The sequence below is a fragment of the Mus caroli genome, unplaced genomic scaffold (genome assembly GCF_978045245.1).
Source record: "Mus caroli unplaced genomic scaffold, Mus_caroli_1 scaffold_13, whole genome shotgun sequence".
NCBI lineage: Eukaryota > Metazoa > Chordata > Mammalia > Rodentia > Muridae > Mus > Mus caroli.
Window position 1 is genome coordinate 64,198,469 of NW_028227268.1, and position 20,943 is coordinate 64,219,411.

Sequence of the window (20,943 nt, forward strand, 5' to 3'; positions counted from 1 at the left end):
TTACCTGGGTGGGCGTGGTGGCACATACCTTTAATCCCAGCTCTGAGGGGAACGGATCTCTGAGTTCCAGGCAGAGACCCTGATTCAAGCGGGAAAGAAAAGGAGACAGAGAGGAGAGAAAGGAGAGGGGCGCGGAGAATATAAACAAACAAACAAACAAACAAACAAACAAACAAACAAACAAATTCTTGTGTAGTTGGAGACATGGCTCAGTGGTTAAGAGCACTTTTCTTCCAGAGCATCCAGGTTCAATTTCCAGCACCTACATGGCAGCTCACAACCAGCACCCACTTAGGGGTGAGGGGAATCAAGAATTCTCTCAACTCTAAGGGCATTACACACCTATGCACAGACCTACAGGCAGGCAAAACACTCAGACATAAACTACCTATTTAGCCTCTCCCGTGCTCTCAGTAACTTTGTCCTTGCCTATTCTAAAAGGTATCCGAGACCTTTGTTGTTCTTGTTTTTTTTTTTTGTTTGTTTGTTTGTTTGGTTGGTTTTTTTTTTTTTTTTTTTTTTTTTTTTTTTTTTTTTTTTCGAGACAGAGTTTCTCTGTATAGCCCTGGCTGTCTTGGAACTCACTTTGTAGACCAGGCTGGCCTCGAACTCAGAAATCTGCCTGCCTCTGCCTCCTGAGTGCTGGGATTAAAGGTGTGCGCCACCATGCCCGGCTCTTGTTTTTAAGACTTATATTTTATGTGTGTAAGTGTTTTGTCTGTATGCCTGTAATTGTACCATTTGCAAGCCTGGTGCCAGAGGAGGTCAGAGGAAGGTGCCAAAATGCCCCAGAACTGTAGCAAAACATAGTTATATAAATAGCCATGTGGGTGCTGGGAACTGAAGCTCTGCCCTCCTCAAAAGCAACAAATGTTCTTAACCACTGAGCTACCCCTCCAGTCCCTGCTCTTTAATAGGAAACACTGTCGATGGGTAGATATGAAATCCAGAGCTTTGCAAACCCTTGAACAGCATTCTAACTTTGAGCTACTCACCTGACCCAGTAATGAAGTTCTTAGGCGCTGACACTGTCAACTCCGTCTGTTTGCTTTTGAGACATTTCACACAGCCCAGACTGGTTTCAGATTCAGTATGTGGTTGCAGAGAACATTGAAGGTAACGCTGAGCTGATCCTCCAGCCTTCACAGGGCTATTAGGCATGAGCCATGTTCTGGGATTATAGGCATTTACCACCACACTTGGCTGAACTTTGCTTTTTATAAATGTATGCATATTTTACATATGCATATTTCATTACAGAAAAATATACACACAAAACCATAATAGATGTTTTACAGCTTCACCAAGTACTTATGCATCTTTAAACTTTATTGCTTTAGTCCATTCCCTACCCTGTCCATCCATATATATTATTTTTAATTCCTCTGTTTGTATAGTCAGATGTGCATACATTGAATCTATAATTTTAAAAACTGTTTATTAATTATGTGTGTGATAGGGTATGTGCATATGCATAAGGTACTCAAAGAGGCTGGAGGCATCCATTTGAGTCTCTCCCCGCCCTCAGAGCTGGAGTTCTGGGTTGTCAGCAACTCAAAGTGAGTGCTGGGAATTGAACTCAAGTCCTCATTGGAAGAGCGGCATTGCTCTTAATTGCTGAGCCCTATCTCCAGTTCAGAGCTTACATTCTTTTCTTTAAATTTATGTGTATATATGCCTGTTTGCCTCTGTGTGCATCACCTGCATCCAGTACCCACGGAGGCATTAGATCCCTTAGAACTGGAGTTACAGGCAATTTTGAGCCATTAAATATAGGAACCAACCCTGAGTCCTCTGTAAGAGTTCGTAGCCACTGAGTCATTTCTCTAGTCTCAAAGCTACAATTTTCTTTCTTTCTTTCTTTCTTTCTTTCTTTCTTTCTTTCTTTCTTTCTTTCTTTCTTTTTTTTTTTTTTGGTTTTGTTTTGAGATTGCATTTATTATTTAGCTCTAGATGTCCTGGAACTCCCTCTATAGACCAGGCTAGCTTTCAATTCACAGAGATCCATCTGCCTCTGCTTCGCAAATGCTGGGTTTAAAGGTGTGTGTCACCACCACTCCTGGCTTATGAAGGTACTTAGATGTCTGCACTGATGTGTGAGTGCATGGACCGGGTGGGGTATGTGCACATGGCTGAGTGTGAGGTGAGAGGCACTGGATCCCTCTAGAGTTGGAGGTACAGTGTGCCACCCAATGTGGGTGCTGGGGACTAAACTCAGGCCCTAGGCAAGAGCAGTATGGGCTCTTAACCACTGAGCCATCTCTGCAGCCTTCATTCTCATCTTGAAAGCAATAAACACAGACAGGTTGCTCAGTGTAATCTTGTCAGTTTTATGTGCAAGATCAACACCTTCTGTATCTGATATTTCTAGGCCCTATCAATTATGAAGGCTTCGGCATAAATGCTTTTTGTTTGGGGGGTGGGGACCTGGAAAGGGCTTATTCAATTTATACTTCCAGATTATAGGTCATCATTGGAGGAAGTCAGGACAAGAGCTCAAGCAGGGCAGGAACCCGGAGGCAGAAGCTGATGCAGAGGCCATGGAGGGATGCTGCCTTGCTCCTCATGTCTTGCCCAGCCTGCTTTCTTATAGAACTCAGGACTACCAGGCCAGGGATGGGACCACTTACAATAGGCTGAACCCTCCCTGATTGATCACTAACTGAGAAAATGTCTTACAGCTGGATCTCACGGAGGCATTTCCTCTTTGATGACTCTTGCTTGTGTCAATTTAACACACAAAACCAGTCAGTACAGTAGGGGCTGGAAATAAGAATGGAGGTCTAGAGACAAGAGGTCAGGACAGCCCAGGACAGGCCCCCTTTCTTCCCAAGGATAGAAGTGGGGATGGGAATGGCAGAGATCCCCACTGAACATCTCCACATCCATACCCCCCCCCCCCCAGCATAAATGCTTTAATGTACCCACAGACTGTGTGAAGACAACTGGTACTTGGCACATCTGTGGAAGGCAGGCCTCAGAGTTTGGAAACAGCACCAAATATGTGGCTTTGAAGCCCCATCTTCCTTTAGCCTTTCTTAGGTTTGTCTCCTCTTTGCTTTCAGCTTCCAAGATGTGAAAACATACCTCTGGCATGCCTCCCTCCACAATAACTGCCTTGCTATAAATGTAAAAGACAGTCAACCATCAATTGGATCTTTTGCAAACGTGCGGCAAAAATCAGTGTTTCTCCCTAAGTTGATTACCTTGGGTGTTTTCTCACAGTAATGTAGATGCTGATCAACACTGGGAACACAAGTGTCTTCCTTTGTCTTTAACCAAGTAAGATAGATTTAGACTGAGTGGGAGAACAGTACCCCAGTCAGCACACTTCCTCCAACAAGGCCACTCCCCCTAATCCTTCTAATCCTTTCAAGCAGTTTCACTCCCTGGACTAAGCATTCAAACATAGGATCGGTGGGAATCATTCTCATTCAAACCACCACAGAAGTCTTGGCTGTGGTACAAGGCAAGGGAGACAGTGCTATGCAGACCTCCTGGGGAAGAGGGCCAGGGACCAGGAGTAAAGGGAAGATTGACAGGTGCTGGACAGGCAAGATGGGAACCTCTTAAGGCAGCCATTCTGAGGCAGTATTGGAGTAGACTCTGGCTACCCAGCAATGGGACTGCACATAGTCAAATGTCTGCTCAAGAAAAACTACCATGCCTTCCACTTAAGAAATATTTTCTTCAACTATATACTTTCTCAATGTCTCCTCTAGCCCTCCTGTTCTAAATACAGAACTCTAGCTCCAAGTTTGCCTCCTTGAGCATTTTCCTTTATATACTAAGAGGTGCTGTTAAATACAAATTTATGGGTATTGTATCAGTGACTGTTTTAATATTCCACAAGTATATATTCTGCTTTGAATCTAAAATGCCACTGTGAACTATAATTTACTGTTCTCTGGAACAATACTTTTTAATTTGGCAATGTTGTTTCCCCCTTTTGCCTCACCATTTCCCTTTTCAATCTGGACACACAATAGTATTTATGTGACTGTCTAGTAGGTCTCCTACTGGGGAGGTTGGCAGACGTGGTGGCAGAGATGCTTAAGTCAAACCAATGAGTTACAGGTACAAGTGTGTGTGTGTGTGTGTGTGTGTGTGTGTGTGTGTGTGCGTGTGCGAGTGTATGCTCTCTCAAGTAGTGTATGGGTTGGGAGTGACTCCTTACACAGGCATCAAACTCAACACTGCCATTCCCTCCCAAGTGCTACAATTTTGTGCAAGCATCACAGTTCCAAGAATTCTTACGTTGCTTTGTAACTTGGTGACTATTCCCTACAGCCCAAGAGAAACACAATCCTGTAAGTAAATGGCCCCCTCCCAAAGAAAACCGCCCTAGTTCTCACATCAGCTGTTCCAGTGGTTCTACACAACACTACAGAGAATTTACGGGACCCACTAACAAAGGATCACTTGGAACCCGAAGCTCTGCCTCCACAGGCCAGTGTACAATGGAAGGCTTACTTCTTTCACGTCTCCATTTGTCTTTCTGGTACATTCTAAGCTATGTCATGGAACTCTCAACATTCTGTTGTAGCCTCCTACCAACTTTTTTTTTTTTTTTTTCGAGACAGGGTTTCTCTGTATAGCCCTGGCTGCCCCGGAACTCACTCTGTAGACCAGGCTGGCCTTGAACTCAGAAATCTGCCTGCCTCTGCCTCCCAAATGCTGGGATTAAAGGCATGCGCCACCACGCCTGGCTGCCTCCTACCAACTTTTAAGACAGTTGTATATTAATTCACTGTAATGCTTACAGGATATATCTTTCATCACATTCCATGTTACATGGCAAGTATTTTGTCTAATCTCAGCATATCACATTGAGACAGGTTCAATTTTTTTTTTAATGGAAATTAAGGAAATCTCAGTTACAGAGCCTTTGGTGCAGATACTCACACCTATGCTGATGCCCCATTTCAAGGTGTGAGGAAGAAACCTGCCTGAGAGTGGAAGGGGATGGGCACTGTAGTTCCCAACAGTCCAAAGTCAACTCACGTGCTGGCAGTGAGCCAAGGTCCTTCTCGTGTGTAAACTCTTCACTGTAAATACTTTCCCTATCAGATGCAGAGGCCCACTCGGAGATGTCATGTTAGAAAAACAGTTATCTTTATTTACTTGTGGCTGTAATAACTGTCATACACATTTAGATGTGCTACACGACTAAGGAAGTATCTAATACAACGTGTGAGGCTAGAGGACGTGAACAGGTCAGAATGGCCCCAAATGGGGGAAATATCAATGTATATCGCAAGTCCCTTCCACTGAGTTTCATCATGGAACATGATTGATATGATATAAACCATACATACATGAGTGTATTCTCCAACATAGTGCAGGCTGTTCAGCTGTATCCCTATATGTGCCATTGGCCACTGAAACTCTACTTACATCACAAATGTCCCCAGATGGAGACTGATGCCCACTGATAGGCAATCTCTCCAACACTCCTCTCCTGGTGTGCAGATTTTTAAAAACAACTAGAATATGAGATTTGACATTTCTCTCCAAAACCTTAATATACAGATTCCATAGTGACAACTTTCCCAGATCAAGGATTTTTGAAACCTTTTTTATTAGGTTTCACACGTTAACAGAATGGGCACTCCATGCTGTTTAATGGAGGATCCCACTGGGAACACACTCAGGATTTATGCAAGTTTTATCAAGATTTCTTCTGCCCCACAAAGCATCATGAGAATGCTGGGTGGCAACAAGGTTCTCTCTCCTGAGAATTTTCTAACAGGACAATCATCTTATTTGTGTCAACCACCTTTTAAAGTGAACGAATGGCTGTGGACCCGAGTATTACAAACAGATGGTGCAGATCTCTCTTTATACACTTTCAAGATGGCAGAAACGTAGGAGGACCAGAGCTCTGGACCACACACATGCCTAAGCCACAGTGCCCTTCTATACACGGTCCCCAAACATGCTAGAGGTTATCTACACTCAGGCCAACTATGGACGGCCGCCAGGTAGAGTCTGTTTTAAGATTTGAGACAGTGGGATAGAAATGAATACAGCACACACATTTGTATTCTACTAGGAGGTTAGCACAGATCTAACAGAAATGGACCGCACACACAGGCTGCGAATGCAGGGAAGGCAGCACAGCTTGGTGAGCACACGGCACCCTGCCTCCTGGACTTCTGGCCCTTGTAGGCATTTGTGCTGCACTTCTTAGAAACATTTCCCACATCATTACCTGTTTTACAGTCTCTCCTCTGTGCTAATCCAAATGTAACCTGAGGGCGTGTTTATGTGACTCCTTCAGATACAGTGATTACACTGGCAGGAGTGAAGGTATATTTCTCATACACGTTATTCATGTGCTTCCGACAGACATTCAGAGGCTTGCCTACTGAAAAAAGCATTTCCGTGTAGACTACTCTCTTGGGTTCCTCAACAGTGCAAGTTCTTTAATGTAGAGACCTGTCACCTCTCGAAGGGTTCTCTGCATACAGTATACTCACCGATGCGCATATGGTTACTCACCTATGTGACTTCTTTCATATACAGCAACAGATGGCTTATGGTTGAAATATTTTCTACCATATTTACAGTCATAGGGTTTCTCAAGTTTTGAGTTTTCAGGTGGACACGGAGGTTTGTCTCGAGTGTTTTCTGCACATAAACAACATTCATAGAGATGTCCCCATGTGCCTTCTTTGGTATGCAGTGAAGAATGACCTATGGTTGAAGGATTTTCTGCTGAATTCACAGGGTTCCTTAAAGGGTGTGAACTGCCTAATGACTATGGAGATATGACATGTGGAGAAAGGCTTTTCTACATACATTATGCCCAACTGTATATTTTTATATTACAGCCAACTGTATGTATTTGAATGAACAAATTGGATCTTATGGTTGAGACATTTTTTTTTTACATTTATATGCTCTTAAGGTTTCTCATGTTTGTGAGTTCTCTGATCTATCTTTGGCTGAGATATTTTCTTAGATTTTAATTATAAAGGTCTGTCACCTGTATGACTTCTCAGATGAGTGAACCCGCTTGACAGCTGCCAGGCCTTCCCACATACACAGCACTGACAGTTTCTCACCACTGAAGCCCCAGTGGGCAGAGGATTAGCGGTACAGAGTTGCTGTAGACCAACTCTCCCCACTCAGAGGGGTGAGTTCTCTGAGGGACACAGGCATGAACTAGCTTCAAGGCTCATCCACACACATTTCACTGATAGTGTTTCTCACCGGAGTGAGTTCTCTGATGCCTAGTGAGGTGGAATTTCAAACTAAATGACTTCCTACATTGCTTACACTCATAGGGTTTCTCACTGGTGTGTATTTTCTTATGTGTGTAGAGGCTTGGACTCTGCTTGTAACTTTTGCCACACACGATACACTCATAGGGCTTCTCACTTGTGTGAGTTCTCTTGTGCGCATGAAGGTGGGAATTTTGCTTAAAGGATTTCCCACAGACGTCACACTCATAGGGCTTCTCGCCTGAGTGAGTTCTCTGGTGCACAGTGAGGTAGGACTTGAGAATGAAGGACTTCCTACATTCTTTACACTCGTAGGGCTTCTCGCCTGTGTGGATTCTTATGTGTGTGTAGAGACTCGTCCTCTGCTTGAAGCTCTTCCCGCACGTATCACACGCAAAGGGTTTCTCCCCCGTGTGAATCCGCTGATGGACAACAAGAAATGACTTCAGTCTAAAAGACTTCCCGCACTCTTTGCAGTCATATGGCTTCTCACCTGTGTGGGTCCTCTGATGTGCGTGTAGGTGGGCTCGCTTGTAAAAGGCTTTTCCACACACATTACACACATAGCGTTTCTCCTGCGTGGGAGCTGGCTGGCTCACCACGAGCTTAGACTGCTGACAGTCTTCACACTCATAGGGTTTCTCAGCCGAGTGAGCTCCCGAGGGTGAGTAGACACGTGGTGTGTGACTAAAGGTTTTGCCACATGCATTACACTCATACACTCTCTCGTATCTGTGAGGTGTCTCCAGCTGATGGAGGTCTGACTTCCTAACTGTTTTCCCAGCTAGACTGAACTCGTGGGTCTCCTCGTGCTTGAGAGGGCTCTGCTCAACGCTACAATTTAGTTTTGAGCACACGGTCTTCCCACACACAATCCTCCTGTCACCTATGATTTTCTGCTGAATGCTTTTTTCTGACTTTGGATGAATGTATTTCTCATCACCATTACATGTATAAAGTTCTCCCGCATGCAAGCTCTGGTGTTTTGGGAATTTCGGTTGTATATTGAGTATTGGCTCACAATTACTACCTTTATAACATCTCTTTTCTTTGTGCATTTTTAAATGCTGTGTGAGATGGGAATTTTTACAGAATAACTTCCCACACACTTTGCATTCAAAAGTTTGTACCTGTGCCCGAGTCTCCCCTTTGGCAGGAAGAGCTAACTTTTCTAACTCTTTCCTGTAGTCCCTCAACTTACTGGAGGGATTGCTCATAGGGAATGCTTTTTGCAACCACACTGGCTTCACGTGGAAAGCTTCACTGGGCCCACAGTACTGAAAATGCTGTTCTTCACATTCAGTACTGCGATACAGACTAAGAGGCTCAGGAAGTCTGGGGGACACCCTGGTCACATCAGGAAGACCAAGTTCCTTTCTAGCCTGCATCTCACTGGGCTCCCTAGGGAGAAGCATACTGTCCTGCATATTAAGTGGCCCAGGGCTCATTCCAGAAGATGTGCTGTTCTTTATGGCCAGATCTAAAACACGGTGTGAGCTACTCAATGCTTTTCCTGCTGGAGCCCTCTCAGATGACACGCTGCTCTTGGCAATTACCAGACTGTATCTGCGCATCTTTTGGCTGTCTTGACTGACCTTATTCCGGTCATCCACATTCTGCATATCTAGAAGGAAATAAAGAAATGGAAGGCTTTCTGGTTAGTACCCATATACATCAAATGTAGTATTCTTGTCTGTTATCTAAGAAAGAATTTCTTGACAAAATGATGCAGACACCTCCAGTGTTTTTCAAATACAAATGATCTCGCTTCATATGCGGTAGTATGAATTTTTTTTGTTTGTTTTTTGTTTTTTCGTGACAGGGTTTCTCTGTCTAGCCCTGGCTGTCCTGGAACTCACTTTGTAGACCAGGCTGGCCTCGAACTCAGAAATTCGCCTGCCTCTGCCTCCCGAGTGCTGGGCGGAGTATGGATTCTTAATACTCCTAATTTAATCTGAATTAAATATAGCACATATAAAAACTGCAAAATTTGGTCCTATAAGGCAAGGTGTACCCATAATACTGGAGATGTGAGATTGCTGCATAGGTCTGACATTAACAACTGGCATTTTCCCAGCTCTGTAAATGCATACGTGCTGACTCATAAAATCACGCTGCTCCATGTCTTTATTTGGGCTTTAGAATTTTGACTTGTTAAACTTTCAAAACGAATGGACTTTCCTGTATAAATTCATTACATATGTTGAATTAGAGTGATCTTCACAGAGAAAACTAGACGGCTATTTACTTAGTACAATCCCTATGCACACATCCTAAGCACACGAAATCTGAGCCCAGAAACAACCATTTGACCTTCAAGTCTAAGGTCTCCTTGGTGCCACACCAAGCCCCACATGCACCCCATCTTTGAGGTATGCTCGGTGCTCCTCAGGTTCACAAATTCTACCTTCATATACATGACTTCATTTTCTTATATTCTTATCAGCTTTAGTGGGCTGCACCAGTCTTAGAGGGATGCCTAGAGAACTATGTTTGCAGCATTGGTTTCAAACTATTAATATCAAAACTGGGTTCTTAACGGGATAACAAGCACTCCTGAGAGTTCACGTCCACCTACACATTGCGTATTAGGTTTAGAAATCCGTGATCTACAATTAAATTAAACCAAAAGAAAGTGGTAATCCTAAGATTCCATGTTCTTGAGACGTGAACGATTTTTCTTCTTCTTTCATTCAGGGAAGACTTTGGGGGAGGGGTGATGGTCCCTTTACTTGCAACATTTCTGCTTCTCAACACACCGGAGTTCTTTAGCCTGTTGATAAACTTGTTGATTCACCAGTGTTTGTTCCAGAGAATCAGACAAGCATACAAGTGGGAAATGCTCAAAACAAGCTATAAAGACGAGGAAAGGACAGATAAGAACTTCAGTCGAACACTCTCCACCATAAGAAAGTGTAATCATGCCCGTGATGATGGAATAGACCAACAAACACATCTAAGAACAACCACAGATTGAACAGAATTTGTTTAGCTTAAGGAAACAAAAAGCCGTAATCAGACCCGGGGAATAAAACTGATAATGTGAAGGTCTGAACTGGGTTTGCTAAGCCTAACATAATACATGTCAAAAGCAGCAAGAGCGGTATGGTGGCCAGTCTTGGTTGTCAACTTGACTCTAGCTGGAGTCAACTAAACCCAAGCAGCTGCACACATCCACGAGGGGTTTTCTTGATTAAATCATTTAAAGTGGGAAGGCCTACCCTAAATCTCAGGCAAACTTTCTGGTGGCCTAAATGAAAGGCCATGGAAGAAGAGAGCCTCTGCGTTTTTGCCTACATGCCCTTCCTCTCATTGGCAAGTGCATCTGTCCTGTTGCTGAGGTGCTACTTCACTGGTCTACAGGAGTCCAATGGATGCTGCAGACAGCTGCTTTCTAGGATCCTTCGGGATTCTAGGACCACAATGGTGCTGCTGAGACATCCGTCTCACTGACTGAACAACTACCAAATTCTCTCTATTGGGATAGTCTTTGTTGGATCACCTGGACTACAGCCCGTAATCCACTCTAATAAATCCCATGTGTAGTGTGTGTGTGTGTGTGTGTTCTTCCTGTTCCTTTAGGAAATCCTAATATAAGTAGCATGCATTTACATGAGAAAGCTTTCCCTGCAGCCTGGATATACTGACTGCTGGATGAGTGAGCGCAACACAGCCACCATTTGATGAACTCCCTCAGCCTGGCATCTTTGTCCAGGGTGCAGTCACTGACCTGGGAGGCTCTGGTCTGGGGCATTGTCTTCCTTCCATGGCTCAGCTTCTTTCTCCAACTTCAGGATCAACTCAGGTTTGGCATCACACTGATCTATTTAATAGGAAATACTGTATAAGTTTTGGCTAACTGCTAAATCAGGTACATTAAATAATGACGAGATACTGGGTGGGAGAGACAGCTTGGAGGTTATGAACACTGGCTGCTCTTGCAGAAGACTTGGGTCTTCTAATTCCAGCACCTAGATGGAGGTTTACAACTGTTTCCAAGTTCAGTCCCAGGGGGACCCAATGCCTTCTGGTGGCCTCCAAAGGCGCTGCACTCATAACACAGACATGTACACGCAGGCAAAACACCTGTACACATAAAATTAACATATATATTATTATGGGCTTTGGGGGGGGTGACAGGACCAATGAGAATATTTTATAGGAGCTTTAAGAGTATCCACAGATTTAATTCAAACAGATCAATCCCTATGGTGTAATACATTCAACTATGAAATGTATAAGATAAGACTGGAAAGATGGCTCAGCAGTCAAGACAGAGTGCTTCTCTTGCAGAGACCAGAGTCCAGTCCTAAATAGTAACATCAGGCTGATCAAGGACGGTGAGCCTTTTGCCACACACTTTTGGTAAGATGAGGTGAGAGAAGAGCAATAGAACAGAAGCAGTAAGTTTGAAAAAAGGGAGAGACACAGAAGGATAAAACACCAAAGCAGAAGTTAGTACAAAGAAAGAATATTAGTGAGGGCCCACGGGTAAAAACTCATCAAACACAAAAAACCAAAGAGCTGTGACAGGAAAGGGTGTGTGTGTGTGTGTGTGTGTGTATTGTTTATAGAGTCTCTATGTAGCTTTGGCTGGCCTGGACTCACCAGGTAGACCAGGCTGGCCTCCAACTCACAAGAAATCTGTCTGTTTCGGCCTATCACAGGTGTGTATGACTATGCCATATACACAGGAAGAGTTTTTTTTTTTAAAGTAAACACAAAACTTTAGCTTCCTCTGCTCAATGTGACAGTGTGATGCTCTCTCTGTCCTTTCCTGCTTCTCACGGAGTGAACGGCTCAGGCTACTCTACTCAGTGAGGCAGAGGAAAGGAGAGCTGCTCCCTGAGCCTAATGCTGTACGGCTGGGGAGGCAGGACATCATCAAATGTAGAACCCTAATGAGCCTGTTAAAAATACAAACGGGCTGGATGTGGTGGCGCACACCTTTAATCCCAGCACCCAGGAGGAAGAGGTAGTTGGCTCTCTGTGAGTTCAAGTCCAGCCTGATCTACACAGTGAGTTCTAGGACAGCCAGGGATATGTAGAGATCCTACCTCAACAGACAGACAAACAAACAAACACCAAATAGGGGCCTGGAGAAATGGCTCAGTAATCAAGACTATTTGTTGCTGTTCACAGAGGACCTAGGTTCAATTGTCAGCAATATGGTGGCTAACAACTCTGTAATTCCAGTTCCAGAGGATCCAATGTCTTCTTTCTGACTTCCTTGGGCACTGCATGCACATGATGCACGTACATATATGGAAGAGAAATAGCCATACGTATACAAATAAAGTAAACCGTAAGGAAACATGAACAACGGAAGATTGAGCTCAGTGCCGGCTGCTTACCTGTACTGCACAAGACCCAGTTCAGTCACTAGCACAGAAAAACTATCCTTAGAAGTGGCTCCTGTATTTGCCAAAAAGGAACACGCTTCTAATAGCACTCCAGGGACTTTCACTCACTCAAGGACAGCAGGCTGCTGTAGGTCTCCAGCATCACGTCCCTGTAGAGCTTCCTCTGACTGTCATCCAGGTCCTGCCACTCATCCCAGGTGAAGTCCACAGACACATCCTCAAATGACACCAAGCCCTGTAATGAGACATTTCTCCTCAACTCAAGCCTTCAGCCTTAGGTCAGAGACAGGAATGTAGGAGGCCACTCCTCTCTGGAAGAAAAATCATCTGCAAAATGCCTTACAAACATACTAAGTTAATTAGGATGAGATACAAAAGGCAGAAAAACCAACGCAAGCAACTAGTAATGTCTGGTTTCCCACTTAAATGCCTCTGACTCCGACAACTACAATACCAAGGAGTCAGTGTTGTCTGTAAGCTAGTTATAAAGTACAGTCGTATATATGTTTAAAAGACCTGCTAGATCCAACAGAAGTAAGTATCAGTAGCATCCTAGAAGGCAATATATTAACAAACAGAAGCCAGTGAAAACTGGTTAGCTCAACACTTTGACATTCTGAAAGTTGCCCCATGAAAGGAGAAAGAGGGGGGTCCTAAGGCAGAGCCAGAGGGGAAGAATCACTCCAGTTTCCGGACTGGGAAATACACTACTGCACTAAGAATGCAGAATGGAAGCCGTGCAATGTGGTAAGTTCCACAGAGCCCACCTCCAGAAGGCTAAGGCATGGGGACCAAGAGTTGGAGGCTAGACAGTGATGTACTGGCAGACACAGAGGTTCAAATAAGGACTTGGGAACTTATTGCAAAAGGAAATGCAAAGAAAGACCAGAAAAGAAAAAGAATAGGGTTTTCATTCATTTCTTTGGTCTTTTGTTAAAATGGCAGTTTCTTCCAAGCTATAGGCAAGTGAGTGGGAACCGATGCTTTACGTGACATGAAAGAAGGGTGTGCTTGTGGGAAGGAAACAAACTGATCCTTTTCTCCTGTGGTTTTGCTAGCCGGTAACATCTCTGTTTTCCCATAATTCACTTCCTAATTTCTTTTGGAACACAGGCAAATTAAGGTGGCATGCACAGACCCAGGACAGAATACACACTTCCATTCTCTCACTTCCCGAGTCAAGACTAGTTGACACTGCCTAAGGAGATACATGCTCTGCCATCTCTGATGGCCTTTTTGAGCTGGTACCTAGTACCAGGTTTAGACAAAAAGCAGCATTTGAGAGTTGTGAATGGGAAAGAGGGAAAGGGCAGCTTACTCTCTGAGCATGATACGTAAGAAAAGCTTTGGTTCACTATCACCAAACTATTCGCTAAGACCAAACCTCTTGGGAAACACAAGGAGAAGTTCCTAAAGAAGAGACACGAGCGTGGAGACTAATGGCCCAGGAGCTATCAGGGTGCAGAGTCAGAGCCTCATCTAGGGAAGTGTCCAGTGTTCAGGGTTAAGGCCATTCACCGAACCGGCCTAAGACTCCAAGACTGTAAGAAGAAGGTGCATCTCGAGGTTCGCCCCTTTGGCTTATTACCATCTGTTATACTGTAATGTGCAGGGTGGGCTGAAACTTGTAAGTGCCAGATATCTGAAGCAAGAGTAGTCATAACGGGTATTAAATGCATTCCTGCCATTATTTTGAGACACAAGATAGTAAGCACAATATGCTAAAAAGAGAGTACCGTGGCTATGCTGGCATACACGTGGCCGTGGCTATGCTGGCATACACGTGGCCGTGGCTATGCTGGCATACCCGTGGCCACCGTATAAGGAAACCTCTGACTACCTTTTGCAGCTGGCATTTGGTTTTCTATTTTTTTCCCCTCACTGATCAACAAATTCCAAGAAGTGATTGTGGCCACAGATGGGATATGCACCTTGCTTATGGAACGTCACCCAAGCTGGAGATGCTGCTTACCAAAACAGAAACTATACCCCAGATTGTGACACCCGAGGAACCAGAAAACATCAGCTAAAGACCAGTCCTGAGGCTGGACCAGGGAACACTGCAAACAGATATTGGCACATGCACACTGAACTGAGTTTCCGGCTTCCACTGACGGGATATAAGCAAGACGGAACTGTTCTCCTTCTCATTTTCACTGAGAAGAGACCTTTCTAAAAGGAAGTTGAGTCAATAAACACACAACTATAATACAAGCTGAGAAACTGAATTCAAACTTCAAAATTAGGTCCAAAGTCCAAGAAAGAGCATCACAAAAAGACTCAGTCACAAGCCGGGCGTGGTGGCGCACGCCTTTAATCCCAGCGCTTGGGAGGCAGAGGCAGGCGGATTTCTGAGTTCTAGGCCAGCCTGGTCTACAAAGTGAGTTCCAGGACAGCCAGGGCTACACAGAGAAACCCTGTCTCAAAAAACCAAAAAAAAAAAAAACAAAACCCCAAAACCCCAAAAAACCCAACCAACCAACCAACCAAAACCAAAAAGAGTCAGTCACTTTTAAAAATGTTTACTTCCTGAGGCTTAGAGAGAAGGCTCAGCTGTTAAAAACTCCGACTGCTCTTTCAGAGGTCAATTCCCAGCACCTACATGGTAGCTCACAAACCATCTGTAATGGAGACCCGACACCCTCTTCTGGTGTGTTTGAAAAACAGCTACAGTGTACTCGTATAAATATAATAAATAAATCTTTTAAAAAATGTTTACTTCCTAATTATATACCTAAGAATTTAAAAAATTAGCATCCAAAATATTTGCCTGATACATATGAACATACACAGAATCCTTCCTGGAAAGTGATCTACCATGGCAACATCCTCAGTCATAAGCAAACCTGTTCTAGAAGAGAAATAATCTACATAGCTAGTCTTCATTTCTATAACTGGCTGTATATGGGTATATGTGAGTGCAATATGTATGTAATATATGTATGTATGTATGTATGTATGCATGCATTAGTTGTATTACTAATTCATTTTCCCCCAGCCTTCAGCAAATGTCTCAGCAGACCTTGTTTCTTTGCTAGGAGAATAAAGATATAGTCATAACTTGAAGTATCTGGAATATTTGTAGTCCTGCCTGACAGGGTTGGCTTGGCTACAACAGGGCGTAGTTCTATGAGAGATGCCCTCAGGGACCTCTTGTACTCTAGACATGCTCTTCCTCTCAGGGTTTGAATATGGAATGTTCCCTACAGGCTCACTCTTGTGTCAGCAGGTCATACAAAGTGTGTGGCGCTACTTTGAAGGCTGTGGAAGGTTTGGGAGGCTGAGTCTGGCTGGTGGAAGTAGACTAGAAAGGGGGTGTCTTGGAAGGTTATACCTGCCCTGGTTCCCACTTCTCTCTCAGGTTCCAGGTCTCCCACGGTGTGAACAGCGACTCCTCTTCACACTCTCACCTCCACTGACGGAGCCACTCCCATCTGCCATTATTGCCATGACAACCATGAAGGACTGATACCTCTGAAACAATGAACCAAAATAAATCTTTCCTCTCCTAAGTGGTTTCTTTCTGGTATTTGGTCACAGCAAGACAAAAGTCATTAACAGCCTCCCTTACCTGCATTGAAGACTAATCCAAGCTCCTCTTGGTAATCTAGATGACTCTCAGCCAAACCAGCACTGTAGCTTCTTTCCACCTACTGTCTCGGAGTCATAAGGAGCAAAGTGCTCACGATAAAATCAGCCCCTCCAGCTGAGCAGACTCAAGGTTGTGGCTCCTTCTCAATACAAGTCAGCTAGGCCCGTGGAGCGTGAGGTCATGGGGAAGGGAAATGAACAATGGTCCCAGCAGCTGGGTGTGGTGGTGCACACAGGTATGCCCAGCAACTGGGAAGCAGAGGTAAGTGGTTTGTGAGTTCAAGACCAGCATGGCTTACAGTGCAAGGTCCAGGCCAACTAGGGTTCCATAGTGAGGCCATGTCTTTAAAAAGGCCACACTGCTAAGTACTTTACGTATAGAGTCCTCTGATGACATTTAATAGGAGACACAATTACCTTTATTTCTTTCTACCATCCAGACAGCATGTCAACCCTCCTGTTCCCAAGTGTGTTTGGTCTCAAGTTTTGAGTCCAGTGTTCCTTCTAAGCTACTGACTATGAGCTTGAACTACTGTGTAGGTTGGGCCAGTGCAAGAGTGCACGGTACTCTTCTTGCCTCTGCCTGATGATTCCTCTACTCTGGCTTCTGTCTATGGGAAACGGCAGGGAACTTGTTGAGCCTGTAGAGAATCCTGTCCCAACCATGGAGGGGCTGAAATTTACTTGTTCATGTTTCCTGTGTTTAAAAAATTATGGCCAGACACCTTTGAGCAAGGAATAGATTTTGCATGACCTACAAACTCCATGGAAGCAGTGAAGTGGAATTCATGAACAAGCTATGTACACTGTTCAGATCTGTGCTTCTGTTTCCCTTATGCTCTGTGGAGCGTTCTCATGACTCTATAATCAAATGGTGACCCACTGCCTTCTGTTTTCTCATCTCAAGGCCTTCACCATGCCTGCCTGTTGGCAGCATGGCTCATCAGCACTCAGGCATCACCAGTGAGGAAACAGACCTTCCCTTCCAGTCTGGCAGAGATGGGAAGCTCCAATGTGAGTAAGAAAGTATCCATTTGTCTCTAGGCAACCATGCTCCCTCCCCATTCACTCATCACAGGCTGCCACTGGCTCAAGAATGGACAACAAACAAAGCCAGCTAGATTGCAGCGAATAATGTTAGACCTCAGAGAGCAGAGGAGGGGAAAGCAGGGAAGGGAGTAAAAGAGAAGGGTCCAGAAAAAACAATCCCCCTCCTTTCAGTGTAGTCATCAAGGACACAGGTAGGCTGGTATTAAGACCACATCCAGGGAACCACTGGAGATGTGATTTCTGTTTTGACAAGGGGGTCTTGACTTTGCAGATCAACCTATGATCTGAAAGCTGATCGAGGGGTCCACTCTACAGAGACATAGTTACCAAACTCCAACCAGAGTACTGGACCCCAGAGGCCCTCTGAGATGGAATGAGTGGGGGAACTGAGCAGAACAAAGGCATAAGCTAAGCTACGATAAGGAGAAAAAGAAGTCAGAACAGAGGTGAAGAAAGCAGCAGTCACACCCAGGCAGAAACCGAAACACAGACCTTGGGGGGCAAGGGGGGGAGGAGAAGATGACGGGCGGCGGAAGACGTTAAGTAAGGCAGCTGGCAGAGAAGTGTTCTCATTCAACTGTGATGAGGTGTTGAGAATCTGAAGCAAGAGTCCAGTGAGTAGGAAAAAAATGTAAACAGTAAAGACAAGTTATTACTAAAACATGCTTGGACACTGTCACGACCTGCATATACACACAAGCAGAGAAAAATGCAGGGGAAGAAATGGAGGCCCTGCAGGACAATGTCTCCATATATTCCAGGTCTCATCTGACATAGGCGGCATCTCCCAGAAGCTGTGTGGAACTATACAACTTTAACCAGCAAAGGAAAGTCTTTAAACAGCACTGAGTCCCAGCACTCGTGAACTGACACTGTGGAATGCTGTGTTTGTCTCCAGGCTGGGAACGAAGCTCCAGCCACATCATGCACGTCCATGGAGTCTACTTAGATGTCACAGAACATGTCAAGTTGGCACCTTCTCTTTGAGTCAACCTAAACCCTAAAACAAACAGACTTGTGTCACCATGTCAGGGAAAACAGAGACCCATCTGCATGTGACTCTATCGTTCTCCAAAATGTGGCTCTGTCAACATATCCAGTGCTATCTATCATCTGCAGGTTTCTATCTTACATTAACTTTATTCTTCCCTTCCAATAGTCAAAAGTCCTAAGACACAATGTAAAACAAGACATAACTATACAACGTACCTCAGATGTATCCATTGTCTTAACTCTTTCAGATCTGAGAGGACCATCAAACCACAGCTGGAAGAGAAGGCCAACAGAGAATAACTCACTAGACAATTCCAGTGTACAAAGACAGTCACCAAGGGAGAAAGCTACAAGACAACAAAAACTGCCACAATATTGCTGAAGGAGTACCAGTCATTTTATTAAACGGTGAAGACTCATCAGTTATGCACAGGGTGATGGAAATATTTGCTGCTTGTCATTTCAGAACAACTTAGTTATTCTGAAATAAATCATGCAATGTCTTAAGGATGGGTGTTTAATGAACATTACTGAGTCACAGATGTTAAACTATAGAAAAATACTTAAGCAACACTGCTTAGCTTCCTGTCAGTGCAGTGCAGTTTAATACAAACACACATGGTACTTACTACACCATTAGCATACTGCGAAACACTCAGAAAACTAGTTTGACATATTTAAATTTTGTAGGAAAAATGTCTCATTCAATCAGGATGGTTTTCTCCCAAGACTACATCAGAAAAACTGAACACCGAGTGTGTATTTACTGCAGGACTTCAGGAGTGATGCTTAGCCATGGCTGGTCTCCCAGCTGTCAGGCCTTGGTGTAGCTCCCTCCCACAAATTCCCTTGCTCTTGTCGTGCAGCTACAATAGATGTGACCTGTACAGTTTTTAAAACGAGTTTTCTCAGGGGAACTGGCTGAGTCGACCACTTCGTTTTTCTACAGTTTGCCTCTACGCCGTTTAAAAAAAAAAAAAAAGAGTGGTAAGGCTCTTCTGAACACTCGGAGTAAAACTACCATAGGCTCCAAAGGACCTGAAACCACAGGAAGACAGATGCGCTCCTCCATGAGCTATGTGTCATAGCTTTTCCCTCCAGACACAACAGGTCCCCACTGCCACGGAGGTGTAGAGATGCTCTTGGTGATGAGGCAAGAACGCAGTGATGGCTATGGCTGTGTTAACTGTGGTCTAGCTGACTAGCACCCCAAAAGCCAGAAGCCCCTCACCTAGGTAGGGTTCCAGCTATCGCTTCCTTCTCAGACCCCCGCCCCCCAGCTTCTCCAACCCTCGCCAATTGGTCAAAGAACTGACTTCTCAAATGCCTGCCTTCCTCTCTGATGAAGCCCTCACAATAAAAGATGACAGTGACAGTGTGCAAAGTCCTTATGAACTGCAGCGTGGGGACACACACTTGATCACCCGGTGGAGGGAGAGGTAAGTTCAGGAGCCACAGGAGATGGATGCAGGAATCAGGGCCCAATTAGGGGGCCCTGGGCCAGGACCAGGCTGAGCACAACTTCATGGAGAGAGACAGGCGGTAAGCTCAGACCCGCACAGGTTCCCAGCCTCGCACTGTCTGCACGCGTAACAGCCGAGGGGATAAGGACCGACCGCAGCCTGCTCCTGCCGATTCCCCAGAAGCTGCACTCACCTCGGTGCCTCCCGGTGCCTTTCACCGAAAAACAGCGTAGAGCCAAATAGCCAGGGGCAGACCTCGGCGGAAACCGGAACCAACAAGGATGGCGGAGCCCAAGACAAATCGGGATAACACACCCCACTGCGGAGTATGAGCCTGATTGGGCAGATCCAGAGCCTTAGTTATGATTGGATAGAATCCTTTGAGTGTCAGTACACCTAACCAATCGTTGGTAGAACAAGGCTGACTGGCGGGTTCTAATTACCACTTTATTCTGTAACTTCGACTTTATCCATTTCATTCGGTGACATCATTAAGCAGGTTTCTTTATCTGGCTATTCCACTTAGTATGAGCTCCTTCAGGTTAATCTGTGTTGTCCAAAGTGACAGAGTTTCCTATTTTTGGTATGCATTTTATTGTGGGTAGTCATATTTTCCCCCTACACCTATGAATGAATAATTTCCATACCTTGACTCCTATGAATAGTCCTACAATAACTATAACATGCAGAGATCAATAGCACACTGACCTGGACCCCTTTACCTATATGTTCAGAATTGGAAGTGTTGGTTGTTACAGTCGTTGCATTATAATCTTTTTGAGGAACCTTCACATCTTCCATAACAGACATCCATCCATCCACTTTATGTTTCTCATCTACACACATTCTCAACAACAATGTCAACTTTTCTGTTACTGTTCTGATAGGATCACTCATACAAGTGGCATCTTATTGTGGTTTTAATTTGCATTTTCCTGGGATTTGATGATATTAAAGGTTTCCATTAGCATACACACTTAGCCCCAATTTGGCCAGTTTATATTTTATATCATACACATAAAACCATATAGAACTTTTCCTCAAAAAGGTAATATCCACTGTATTCTTTCTTATAACATATACCTTAAAGTTTATTTGTTGTTCAAAGTATCTCCATAGCAATTTCATTCAGATATAATATATTTGAACAAAGTCACATCACCCCCATTTCTCTTATTTGTTCTACTTTTCTCTTGACAAACTTCCGTTACTCTTTGTAAACATTTCCCTCTATTTTCAATACCTAGAAACACT

At 44.3% G+C, this 20,943-nt stretch overlaps 1 protein-coding gene across 3 annotated transcripts; it reads right to left on the reverse strand.

Moving 5' to 3' along the window:
- Positions 1–5,093: 5,093 nt before the first annotated feature.
- Positions 5,094–19,961, reverse strand: LOC110305432 (zinc finger protein 39-like). Of its 3 annotated transcripts, XM_085829989.1 has the most exons (6): positions 19,883–19,900; positions 18,443–18,499; positions 15,927–16,066; positions 12,701–12,827; positions 10,960–11,052; positions 5,094–8,853 (listed from the first exon to the last, which is right to left on the reverse strand). In XM_085829989.1, exons 4-6 carry the CDS (start codon positions 12,732–12,734, stop codon positions 7,199–7,201), a joined length of 1,782 nt encoding a protein of 593 aa, XP_085686115.1. In that variant the 5' UTR covers positions 12,735–12,827; positions 15,927–16,066; positions 18,443–18,499; positions 19,883–19,900; the 3' UTR covers positions 5,094–7,198. The 3 variants fall into 3 exon arrangements, with proteins under 3 accessions (XP_085686115.1, XP_085686114.1, XP_085686116.1); XM_085829988.1 differs by lacking the exon at positions 15,927–16,066 and having other exon boundaries at positions 19,883–19,961; XM_085829990.1 differs by lacking the exons at positions 15,927–16,066; positions 18,443–18,499 and having other exon boundaries at positions 19,883–19,949.
- Positions 19,962–20,943: the final 982 nt, after the last annotated feature.